This window comes from Podarcis bocagei, assembly GCF_964188305.1.
Source record: "Podarcis bocagei genome assembly, chromosome: 18".
NCBI lineage: Eukaryota > Metazoa > Chordata > Lepidosauria > Squamata > Lacertidae > Podarcis > Podarcis bocagei.
In genome coordinates this window covers 3,033,669-3,044,934 of record NC_138144.1, presented here as the reverse complement: position 1 = coordinate 3,044,934, position 11,266 = coordinate 3,033,669, and the positions used below count along the sequence as shown (strand labels likewise).

The following is an 11,266-nucleotide window of genomic DNA, read 5'->3' as shown; positions in this document are numbered from 1 at the left end:
GTTCGAATCCCCGCAATGACGGGGTGAGCTCCCGTTGCTCGGTCCCTGCTCCTGCCAAGCTAGCAGTTCGAAAGCACGTCAAAGTGAAAGTAGATAAATAGGTACCACTGTGGCGGGAAGGTAAACGGCGTTTCCGTGCGCTGCTCTGGTTCGCCAGAAGCGGCTTAGTCCTGCTGGCCACATGACCCGGAAGCTGTCTGCGGACAAACGCCGGTTCTCTCAGCCTATAGAGCGAGATGAGCGCGCAACCCCAGAGTCGTCTGCGACTGGACCTAACGGTCAGGGGTACATTTACCTTTTGACCTGCCCTTCACAGCCCAAGGTCCCAGGGCAGGTTACGACGATGAAAATGCAATGTTAGTTCGAAAGCAACCGCAGATGTAAGCTGCATCCTAAAAAACGTTCACCCAGGTGTGAAATGTCGGAGGTGAGAGCCCAAAAGTCCGTCACTGCGAACGTCCTGGCCTGTCTCATCCTAGCTCTGACCTCTCCCTAAACCCACAGGCCTTAAAACGCTCTCAAAGTGATGCTTCCCTCCTTTCCCTGGACCCCAACAGCCGCTCGCCCCACAGCCTGCCACGGATGAACAGCTTAACTAGCCTTTTGGGCTCACCTGGGAATTCAGTACCTGGGAGATTAGGCTTGCTGGCATTTCCAGGATTTTGTGGGGCGACTAGAGGGGGCGGCTTTGAGGGGGAACGTCATCTCCTTCCTGATCTATGGAAACATAGGGTTGGAAGGGACATTGCGGGTCATCTGGACCAACCCGTGGCAACGCAGGAATGTGAGACTCGAACTCGTGCCCTGAGATTGAGCGTCTCATGCTCTACCAACTGAGCTAACAAGGGCTTTCAACTGAAGCAGGTGCACAGTTTTGCAAACGGCGCAAGGGCTCTTAAGCCGCAGGCAAGAATGTAAACAAGGACGAAGGTGCAGAGGGGCCTTTCGCAGATTTTCCACCCGTTTTTTAATTGGTCAAAAGCTAAATTGATGGGGTTTACCCAAACCATCTGCACGGACAAAAAGAAGGAGGTCCAGAGGGAAAAGAGAGACAGGGCCGTTTCCAGAAAGCAGCGGGGTATTCCTGCAACGGAGAAAACGATAGGATCAAAGAGTTGGAAGGGAACACCAAAGCTCATCCAGTCCAACCCCCCAGCAATCCAGGAATGGACTCACTCTCGGTCCCATCCGCTCAACACAGCAAGATCCTGCCTTCATACGCAGGGGAAGTTCCTAACTCACCGACCTTTCAGCCCCTTGGGCTCCCCTCCGCTGTTTGTCTGCTTGTTTATAATATTGTGAAAACTAATACAGTGGTGCCCCACAAGACGAAGGCCTCGCAAGACGGAAAACTCGCTAGACGAAAAGAGTTTTCCGTTTTGGAGGTGCTTCGCAAAACAAATCTCCTATGGGCTTGCTTCGCAAGATGAAAATGTCTTGCGAGTTCCTGCTGTTTTTTTTTTCCTTCCCCCCTTTTTCTAAGCCGCTAAGCCGCTTATCAACTGATCCGATCAGTAGATAAGCCCCTAAAAGCCGCTAATAGCGCTAATCCGCTAACTAATCCGTCAATGGGCTTGCTTCGCAAGACGATAAAAGCGCTAGACGAAGAGAATCACAGAACGGATTCTTTTCGTCTTGCGAAGCACCACTGTAAAAAAAATTTTGGGGAAAAAAGCAGAACTCTTTCGGTCCTCCTTGACACAGAGAGTTGGGGATAGAGTGGCCTTTCTCCCACTGGGGCCCTTGGCTGATGCAAAAAAGGAGAAGGCAGCAATCATTTCCTTTTTCAGGATGGAACGGAAGCAAAGTCACAGAATAGCCAATTAGGAAGGGGAGCCGGAAAGCTCACCTGATATATTTTGCCTTTGTTTGTCTGCCAGCCCTTTTGTGCCACCTAGCGGCAGGAAATCTGTCTGAAGCAACAAATCTCTCTCACCGCTTCGAACCACCCTCAGTGCCAGGAACTGGGGTCCTGGGAAAGCGTGGCGTAATGGTTAGAGCGTGGATTTGGGCTTACCCTCCTCACTCCAAAGCTTTCACGATCGCCTCATTGGCTTCCACGTTGATCTGCGCTTCCGCCTTTGCCGCTTCGTCGGAGGCGGATGCCAGCTGCGACAATGCCTTCTCCAGGTTCGACTTGGCTGTCTGCGAACGGCAGGGGGGAACAAAAGTTATCAGGATCAGATCCGGAAGAGGAAAAAAGGAGCAACGTGACAGTTGCCGGGGAGGGCATTTCGGGCGGGGGTGATGGGGACAAAACGCTATCGTCTGAACATGTCACAGGGCTTGAAAGAGTCTCTGAGTCTATAGGCTGAGAGAACCGGCGTTTGTCTGCAGACAGCTTCCGGGTCATGTGGCCAGCATGACTAAGCCGCTTCTGGCGAACCAGAGCAGAGCACGGAAACGCCGTATACCTTCCTGCTGGAGCGGTACCTATTGATCTACTTGCACTCTGATGTGCTTTCGAACTGCAAGGTTGGCAGGAGCAGGGACTGAGCAACAGGAGATCATCCCGTGGCGGGGATTCGAACTGCTGACCTTCTGATCGGCAAGTCCTAGGCTCTGTGGTTTAACCCACAGCGCCACCCGCGTCCCTGGGTAATCCTCCGCAAAAAAGCTCAACAACTCTGTGCCATCTCCCCCCATTTTCTTAAATTAGAGTCCCCCAAAATAGGGGGAGTCTTATACATGGGGGCGTCTTGTAGACGGAAAAGTACAGTAACTTTTCAATAAAGGATATCTATAGACTTTGCCTCTGTTTGGCAGACATATGACAGGCCAATCACATGGATAGCAATATCTGAGGCAAGTACATTTCCATTCTGTAATTATAATGTTTGTTTTGCATTCTCTCTGCGCCGGGTCTCTTTCTGTGGCAACATCTAATTCAATGTGCTCTCTCTTGAGAATGCACTTGTGTTTTTTGAAATAATGGCTGTGAACCCTGGTTTTTTCCTTTCCTACTGGACTGTTACTTTATAATAAAGTATTCTTTTACTACAAACCCTACCGAAAATTTCAAAAAAGCAATGCACGCACAATTGTTAAAGTCTTGCATGCGGTCATCCCTGCAGTATTGAAACAAACTTGGAAAATATTTCACGTTACAGATGAAAAGGTAAAAGACCCCTGGATGGTTAAGTCCAGTCAAAGGCGACTATGGGGTTGCGGCGCTCATCTCGCTTTCGGGCCAAGGGAGCCGGTGTTTGTCAGCAGACGGCTTTCCGCGTCATGCGGCCAGCAGGACTAAACCGCTTCTGGCGCATGATGGAAACCAGAGCGCACGGAAACGCCGTTTACGTTACTGATTAAGCTCACGCCCGCAGGGTATACTTCGAACTAAGGTGTCAAAGTGATAAAATCTCTTCTAAAAATGGCTAACCCCCTAGGCCAGCACAAAATTGGGCTACAGATGGGGAGCAAGTCATGCTCCTGTCTGTGACGTCGCTGATGCCACACACTGGACAGAAAAATGCGAAGTGGAGAAGAGGAGGTTAAGGGGTGATATGATAGCCATGTTCAAATATATAAAAGGATGTCACATAGAGGAGGGAGAAAGGTTGTTTTCTGCTGCTCCAGAGAAGCGGACACAGAGCAATGGATCCAAACTACAAGAAAGAAGATTCCCCCTAAACATTAGGAAGAACTTCCTGACAGTAAGAGCTGTTTGACAGTGGAATTTGCTGCCAAGGAGTGTGGTGGAGTCTCCTCCTTTGGAGGTCTTTAAGCAGAGGCTTGACAACCATATGTCAGGAGTGCTCTGGTGGTGTTTCCTGCTTGGCAGGGGGTTGGACTCGATGGCCCTTGGGGTCTCTTCCAACTCTATCATTCTATGATTCTATGATTCTATGAAATCAGAAGAATCTCTGCATGACCATGGAGCAGACCTCTGATATTTTTAGGGATTTTAAGGACAGGCTCCAGCTGGGTATGTAAGGAAGTCTCTGGGAGAAGAGGAAAGAGAGGGCTGGCACGCCACTCACCGCAGCATCGAGCTGATCCAACATCGCTACTTCCTCAGCAAGCAGCTGGACCGAAGAGTCTGCGTTCACTGTGATAGAGCCGCTACTAACTGCAAAATTTCAAGGAAGGTGGGGGAAAACACATACAAAAGAATTAGCTGAGAACAGGGCCATGAAACATTCCTTATTCCTTCCATTTCCTCCATGGAACTTGAAAGATGGTCACATAATAATAATAATAATAATAATAATAATAATAATAATTTATTATTTATACCCCGTCTATCTGGCTGGGTTTTCCCAGCCACTCTGGGCGGCTTTCAACAGAATATTAAAATACAACAATCTATTAAACATTAAAAGCTTCCTTAAACAGGGCTGCCTTCAGAACCCACCTGAAGTCTTGCTCTCCCGGCTTCAGCGAAAGGAACCCGAAGCCTCCGGAGCACAGCGGCTATCTCTGAAGCCTTCGCAGTGCAGTGCAAGTTCCCGCTGAGCTCCGGTGGCTTCCGGTTCCTTTCGCTGAAGCCAGGAGAGTCTTGCTCTCCCGCTGTGCTCCGGAGGCTTCAGGCGGCTATCCCTGAAGCCTGGAGAGCGAGAGGGGTCAGTGCGCACCGACCCCTCTCGCTCTCCAGGCTTCAGCGAAAGCAACGCGTAGCCTCCGGAGCGCGGAGGGAGCGCTCCCTCTGCGCTTCGGAGGCTTCGCGTTGCTTTCGCTGAAGCCAAGGAGCCTGCATTCGCTCCATAGGACGCACACACATTTCCCCTTCATTTTTGGAGGGGAAAAAGTGCGTCCTATAGAGCGAAAAATACGGTAAGCTTTTTCTTAAACCAAGGTACCACTGTATCTGAGTTTCTAACATGGTTCACTGGGGGGTCTCACTGCAAAGGACCCAAAACCGCAACCCTGCCCCAGTTTCCAAACGTACTGAAGTATTTTGTGGAAGAGCCGTCCTCGGCATAAACCGTCACAACTCCAGGCTTCAGGACTTGCAAGGTGGGAACATGGGCGGCCAAGATGCCGAAGGATCCACTCAGCGTGGGGACGTCGACTTGCTTCACGTTGGCCGCATTGTAGTAAACCTGAAAAAAGGGACAGGGAGCGTGTGAGAAGAAGCAGAGAGGTCCTTTACAGACTCACCTGAGCTTGCTGGTCATTTCAAGAAGCTATCGTATTTTTTGCTCTATAGGACTCACTTTTCCCCTCCTAAAAAGTAAGGGGAAATGTGTGTCCGTCTTATGGAGTGCATGCAGGCTGCGCAGCTATCCCAGAAGCCAGAACAGCAAGAGGGATCGCTGCTTTCACTGCGCAGCGATCCCTCTTGCTGTTCTGGCTTCTGGGATTCAGAATATTTTTTTTCTTGTTTTCCTCCTCCAAAAACTAGGTGCGCCTTGTGGTCTGGTGCGTCTTACAGAGCGAAAAATACGGTGCTTTTCTGCATTCAGCCTTCCAGCGTATTTATACGGCTCTGTCTTTCAGTCTGCTTGGGCAGGTCGGTACTGGATCATGTTGCTGGGGGTTCCACAGCCTTCCCCCGCCCCTCAGATTGCCCTTTCTCAACACCTTCCCCAAAATTTAGCCCTCCATCCCTATTTTTAAAAGGCTCTGCAAAGACTCTTTGGCTGCAAAACACACACTTTATACGGGCTTAGCTACCGGCAAGTTAATTTTGTCGATTTATTTCAAAGATGTGTCTATGTTGTTATGTTCTTTTAAGTACACAATTAACACAGAAGATGTGATAAAACGACAAATAAATAAATAAATACAGGAAGTCAATCGAAACAATCCAGAAGCACAGAACCACCAGATACGCTTTGTTTCCAAGGTTCCAGTTTCAAAGCATTTAAAGCAATAGATTTTAGGGATTAACTGAATTCTAAACGGGAACCAGAGCAAGCTTGTGCAAACTTCTCTTTGATGCTTTTATATCTTTAAACTACATGTGCACTTTTTTCAGAAAGGCAACCTCGCGGACTAGTGACAAGGCTATGTACCCAGAGGTTCCCCTGGCCCTCCAAGTTAACCCTTTAAATCCCTCTCCCCCTATCAATCCAGCAACCTTGTGGACTAGTGCCTTGCCCAGGCTAAACCACATTAACCAGGAGGTTCTGCAGGTCAACAACTCCTCCCCAAAGTTGTTTTTTTGTCGTTTAGTTGTGTCCGACTCTTCGTGACCCCCTGGACCAGAGCACGCCAGGCCCTCCTGTCTTCCACTCCCTCCCGCAGTTTGGTCAAACTCATGCTGGTAGCTTCGAGAACACTGTCCCACCATCTCGTCCTCCGTCGTCCCCTTCTCCTTGCGCCCTCCATCTTTCCCAACATCAGGGTCTTCTCCAGGGAGTCTTCTTTTCTCATGAGGTGGCCAAAGTATTGGAGTCTCAGCTTCAGGATCTGTCCTTCCAGTGAGCACTCAGGGCTGATTTCCTTCAGAATGGAGAGGTTTGATCTTCTTGCAGTCCATGGGACTCTCAAGAGTCTCCTCCAGCACCAGAATTCAAAAGCACCTCCTCCCCAAAGTAACCCTCTTAAATCTCCCTCCTGTTGATCTTTTGCAAAGAAGCGAATGTAATTATTCAAAGAAAGAATAATTAAAAATATTATTATTATTACGTAAATCCTATAAAATAAACAAATGAAGTCATGAGTGACCTTGTGGACACTTGGAGCAGGCTGACTAGCCACATACTACCCCCCTCCTCCTTAATTTAACCCTTTAACCCTCTTTAAATTAAAATTAATTAAGTGGTAATATGTGGTATGTATCTTTTTTCTTCTCTTTTTCTCCTATTTTTTGTTTGTCTTTATTATTGTTAACCTCTTCTTTTTTCAGTTTATCTACTGAAAATAATAAATATTATTTGAAAAAAATAAGCCTCTTTCAATTAACCCTTTAAAGCCCCTTTCCCCTTCCAATGAAGCGACCTTGTGGACTAGCAACTTGGCAGCTCGTCACGTAGCTGGGGGTTCCACAGGCTCCCCCCATTGCTGCAAGTTAACCCTTTATTTATTTTTATTTTTTATAAAGTTTTTTATTGGGTTTTAACAATAGAAGAAAAAATACAAGGACAAAAAAGGATATAAAAACACACAATGCATACTACAAAATACAACAATACAGACATTAAGCACTAAAATACAAAAATACATAAAAAGAAAAACACATATAGAAAAAACACAAAAATTCTTATTTTATATCTAAAATTCACATATTTTCCTGACTTCCTCACATCTCCCATTCTTGTATCCCTTTTAATGGTTGGTTCAGCAAATTCATAGCCCTTAATCTATCTAATTATTGGTTTGATCTTAAGTTTTGCTGCAAGTTAACCCTTTAAAGGCCAGTCTTTAAAGAAGTCCCCCCCCAAATCCTCCCCCCCCCCGCCTTTGGTTGCCATGGCGACTACCTGGGAGGGCGAGGCGAAGGTGAAGGCCATCTGGGCCTGCCCGGCAGGGGCGGCCTCGGCATAGTGCCTGGCGTGGGCCCGGGAGCCCAGGGCCCAGGCGCGGCGGGCGAGGAAGCGGCCGAGAGGGAGCATGGCGACGCCAAGGGCACAGCGGAGACGAGCAGCGGGGAAGGAAGGCGCCGGCAGAAGCCTGGGACTACAGGTCCCGGCATGCACCGCGCCGAGCGGAAGCGGGGCCTGACGGGAAGCTTCCCAGAAGCCACCGCGCCTCCTCATAGGCACCAATTCCGGACTCCATTTCCCGTCATGCACCACACCAAAAGCGGATCTTTAATAAGGCCGCCTTCATTATGCTCAGGCGCTGCTGCCCCCCCCACAATGCACTGCGAGAGCCAGGACTGCATTTCCCGTCAGGCACCACACCGGAAGCGGGTCTTTAAAAAGGCCGCCTTCATTCTCCTCAGGAGCTGCTGCCCCCACAATCCACCGCGAGCGGCAAGAACTGCATTTCCCGTCAGGCACAGCGCCGGGCCCGAATTCTTGGCGGGCGCCGCCGCCCGCGCTATGCCACATGGGAACTGTAGTCCCATTCCCCCCCCCCGACAAGACACTGTTATTGTTTGACGTCTCCCGGTTTCCCTGAGGGAAAAAGCCTAACTCGGGTCCATAGAGGAAAAACCAGGAGCTGAGGGCTGAGGAGCGCCGCTCTAGCCGCTCCCCCGAAACTCTCTCGTCGGCCGACCGGAAGCCGGTCCGTCGCTGCACCGCTTCCCCGCCGCCACTTCCGGCGCGGCCTACTCGTACCGCGGAGCCCCGGATGGCGGCGGCGGCGAGGCTCGTCTGGGTGGCGGCGGCGGCGCTGCTGACACTCACGGCGGCGGGGAACAAGACTTCTCCGGCCGGGGACACCGCGGCTACGGAGGCGGCGCCGACGGCGGCGACATCCGGGTCCTCTTCCTCCTCGTCTTCTGGGCTGCTGGGCCTGCATATGCCGGCGCTTCACCGGGCGCTCTACGTCATCGCCGGCGTGGCCGGCATCGGCCTCCTCTACTACCTCGGCGGCCGAGCGCTGCGGTGAGGAAGAGGAGGAGGAGGAAGGCCGCCTCCCCCCCCAAAAAAGGCACTTCCGGTTCGGGACCCGGATGCGGCCCCCAGACCCCTTCCCCCGGCCCTCCGAACCTTCCCACGAAGCCACGCCCACTCCCCACCTTTTCCATTTCCTGCCTTGCTTATGATTGCAATGGGATGTGGGCTAAACCACAGAGCCTAGGGCTTGCCAATCGGAAGGTTGGTGGTTCGAATCCCTGTAATGGGGTGAGCTCCCGTTGCTCGGTCTCTGCTCCTGCCAACCTAGCAGTTCGAAAGCACGTCAAAGTGCAAGTAGATAAATAGGTACCACTCCAGCGGGAAGGTAAACGCCGTTTCCGTGCGGTGCTCTGGTTCGCCAGAAGCGGCTTAGTCCTGCTGGCCACATGACCCGGAAGCTGTACGCCGGCTCCCTCGGCCAGTAAAGCGAGATGAGCGCCGCAAACCCAGAGTGGGCCACGACTGGACCTAATGGTCAGGGGTCCCTTTCCCTTTACCTATTATCGCAATAACTGTCATCGCCCTTTAAAACCCTGGGTCACTCGGGTGGCAGAGCACTAGACTTGGGGTCATGAGTTCAAGTCTGGGCAAATAAATAATCCTGCCTCGCGATGGGTTGGGCTAGATGACCCTCTGGGGTCCCCCTTCCAACTCTGTGATTCCAGGATTCTTTGCTCGCCTGGAGGGAAGGGCTGTACGTTCCAGGGGTGCGTGGAAATTGTTGTTTTAGTCGTTTAGTCGTGTCCGCCTCTTCGTGACCCCCTGGAGCAGAGCACGCCAGGCCCTCCTGTCTTCCACTGCCTCCCGCAGTTTGGTCAAACTCATGCTGGTAGCTTCGAGAACACTGTCCCACCATCTCGTCCTCTGTCATCCCCTTCTCCTTGGGCCCTCCATCTTTCCCAACATCAGGGTCTTTTCCAGGCAGTCTTCTCTTCTCATGAGGTGGCCAAAGTCTTGGAGCCTCAGCTTCAGGATCTGTCCTTCCAGGGAGCACTCAGGGCTGATTTCCTTCAGAATGAAATTTAGAGCACAGCGCCACCTGCGTCCCTGACTGAAGAGTAGACCTGCTGAAATGAAATGTCGCTAAGCCGGCCACCTCCGCAAATTTCTATGGGTCTGCTCTGGGCTTGCTTAACGTCACACACAGCCCGTAATGGGCACAACTGTAGCTGAACGCAGGCCATTTTTTTGCAGGACGAGGAAACCGCCGCGGAAAAAGTACGGTCTCCTTTCCAACTCGGAAGACCCCATGGAGATGGCTTCCCTCGAGAGCGACGAAGATACCCTGTTTGAAACTCGGAATCTGAGACGGTGAGTGCCAAGTACGAATGACTCTTCAGGTTGCGGGTGTTAGGCTGGTGACACCCAAGTCCTGTTGCAGGATTATATCAAGGTTGAACAGCCAAGGATGTGTTTAACCTCCCCTGCTTCTATGGGGTGTGTTCATCTGGTGAGTGTATCTTTAGTAATACCGTATTTTTCGCTCTATAACACGCACCAGACCATAACACGCATGTAGTTTTTAGAGGAGGAAAACAAGGAAAAAAATATTCCAAACGAAACAGTGGATGTATGATTTTTGTGGTTCCTGCTGTGGCCACAGACATGTGATCTGACAGTGAGTTTGGAGTAGCCCAATGCAAAAATCCTGAGGATCCATGTGGATCCGTGCTTTGTAACCACGTTTTTGCACCACTGCGGCCCCAGGCAACAGTGGGTGGTGATTTTTTTGGTGCAAGCTGTAGCCATGGACATGCTATGTGATCTGATGGTGAATTTGGGGTGACCCAGTGCAAAAATCCTGAGGATCCATGTGGATCTGTGCTTTGTAACCACGTTTAAAGCGGGGAGGGAAGGAAAAGCACTCAAGGGACAAAGGACATGCGTGGGGTGGGTGGAGAAGGATGCTGCTAATAATGCAGAAGAGGGGTATAAGAGGAGAAGGCTCCTCTCCCCTCCCGCTTTGCTCCTTTAAAGCAAGCAGGCTCTCTGTCCCTCTATCCTCCCCACTCAGTGGCTCTTCTCCCTCTTTGCTGTTTCAAAGCAAGCCACGTAGGAGGGAAGGAAGGGGAACAATGGATCCTCTGCTCACGACTGCAGCAGATCCCCCCCCCCCCGCCATCCGTAGGCATTCCCTCCATAACACGCACAGACATTTCCCCTTACTTTCTAGGAGGAAAAAAGTGAGTGTTATGGTGCAAAAAATACGGTAATTGATCGGCTCCCAGTCAAATATTAAAAACACAATACAGCATTAAGCATTAAAAACTGCAGGAGATGCCGGAAGGAGGCGTACAAGGCACTATCCAACCATTTCAGGGACTCTGGATTTGTGTAGGGTTTTCTCCTGAGCCTTTAATAATAATAATAAACTGGTAGCTCAGGTTACAGACTCCACTAACCCAGAAATAGTACCTCGGGTTAAGAACTTTGCTTCAGGATGAGAACAGAAATCGTGCGGCGGTGGCGGGACTCCCCATTAGTTAAAGTGGTACGTCAGGTTAAGAACGGAGCTCCAGAACGAATTAAGTTCTTAACCTGAGGTACCACTGTAATAATAATAATAATTTTATAATTTATACCTTGCCCATCTGGCTAGGTTTCCCCAGCCACTCTGGGCAGCTCCCAACAGGACACTAAAAATAGAATAAAACGACATTAACAACTTCCCTAAACAGGGCTGCCTTCAGATGTCTTTTAAAAGTTGGATACAGTGGTGCCTCGCAAGACAAAATTAATCCGTTCCGCGAGTCTCTTCGTCTAGCGGTTTTTTCGTCTTGCGAAGCAACCCTATTAGCTCTATTAGCGGT

At 50.4% G+C, this 11,266-nt stretch overlaps 1 protein-coding gene across 1 annotated transcript; it reads right to left on the bottom strand.

The window, feature by feature from the left end:
• Positions 1 to 933: 933 nt before the first annotated feature.
• ATP5F1D (ATP synthase F1 subunit delta) lies at positions 934 to 7,568 on the bottom strand. Its single transcript, XM_081178084.1, has 5 exons — positions 7,371 to 7,568; positions 4,892 to 5,045; positions 3,984 to 4,072; positions 2,018 to 2,145; positions 934 to 1,084 (listed from the first exon to the last, which is right to left on the bottom strand). The coding sequence occupies exons 1-4, from the start codon at positions 7,500 to 7,502 to the stop codon at positions 2,023 to 2,025; spliced, it is 498 nt and encodes a 165-aa protein (XP_081034210.1). The 5' UTR covers positions 7,503 to 7,568; the 3' UTR covers positions 934 to 1,084; positions 2,018 to 2,022.
• Between the last annotated feature and the right edge of the window lie 3,698 nt (positions 7,569 to 11,266).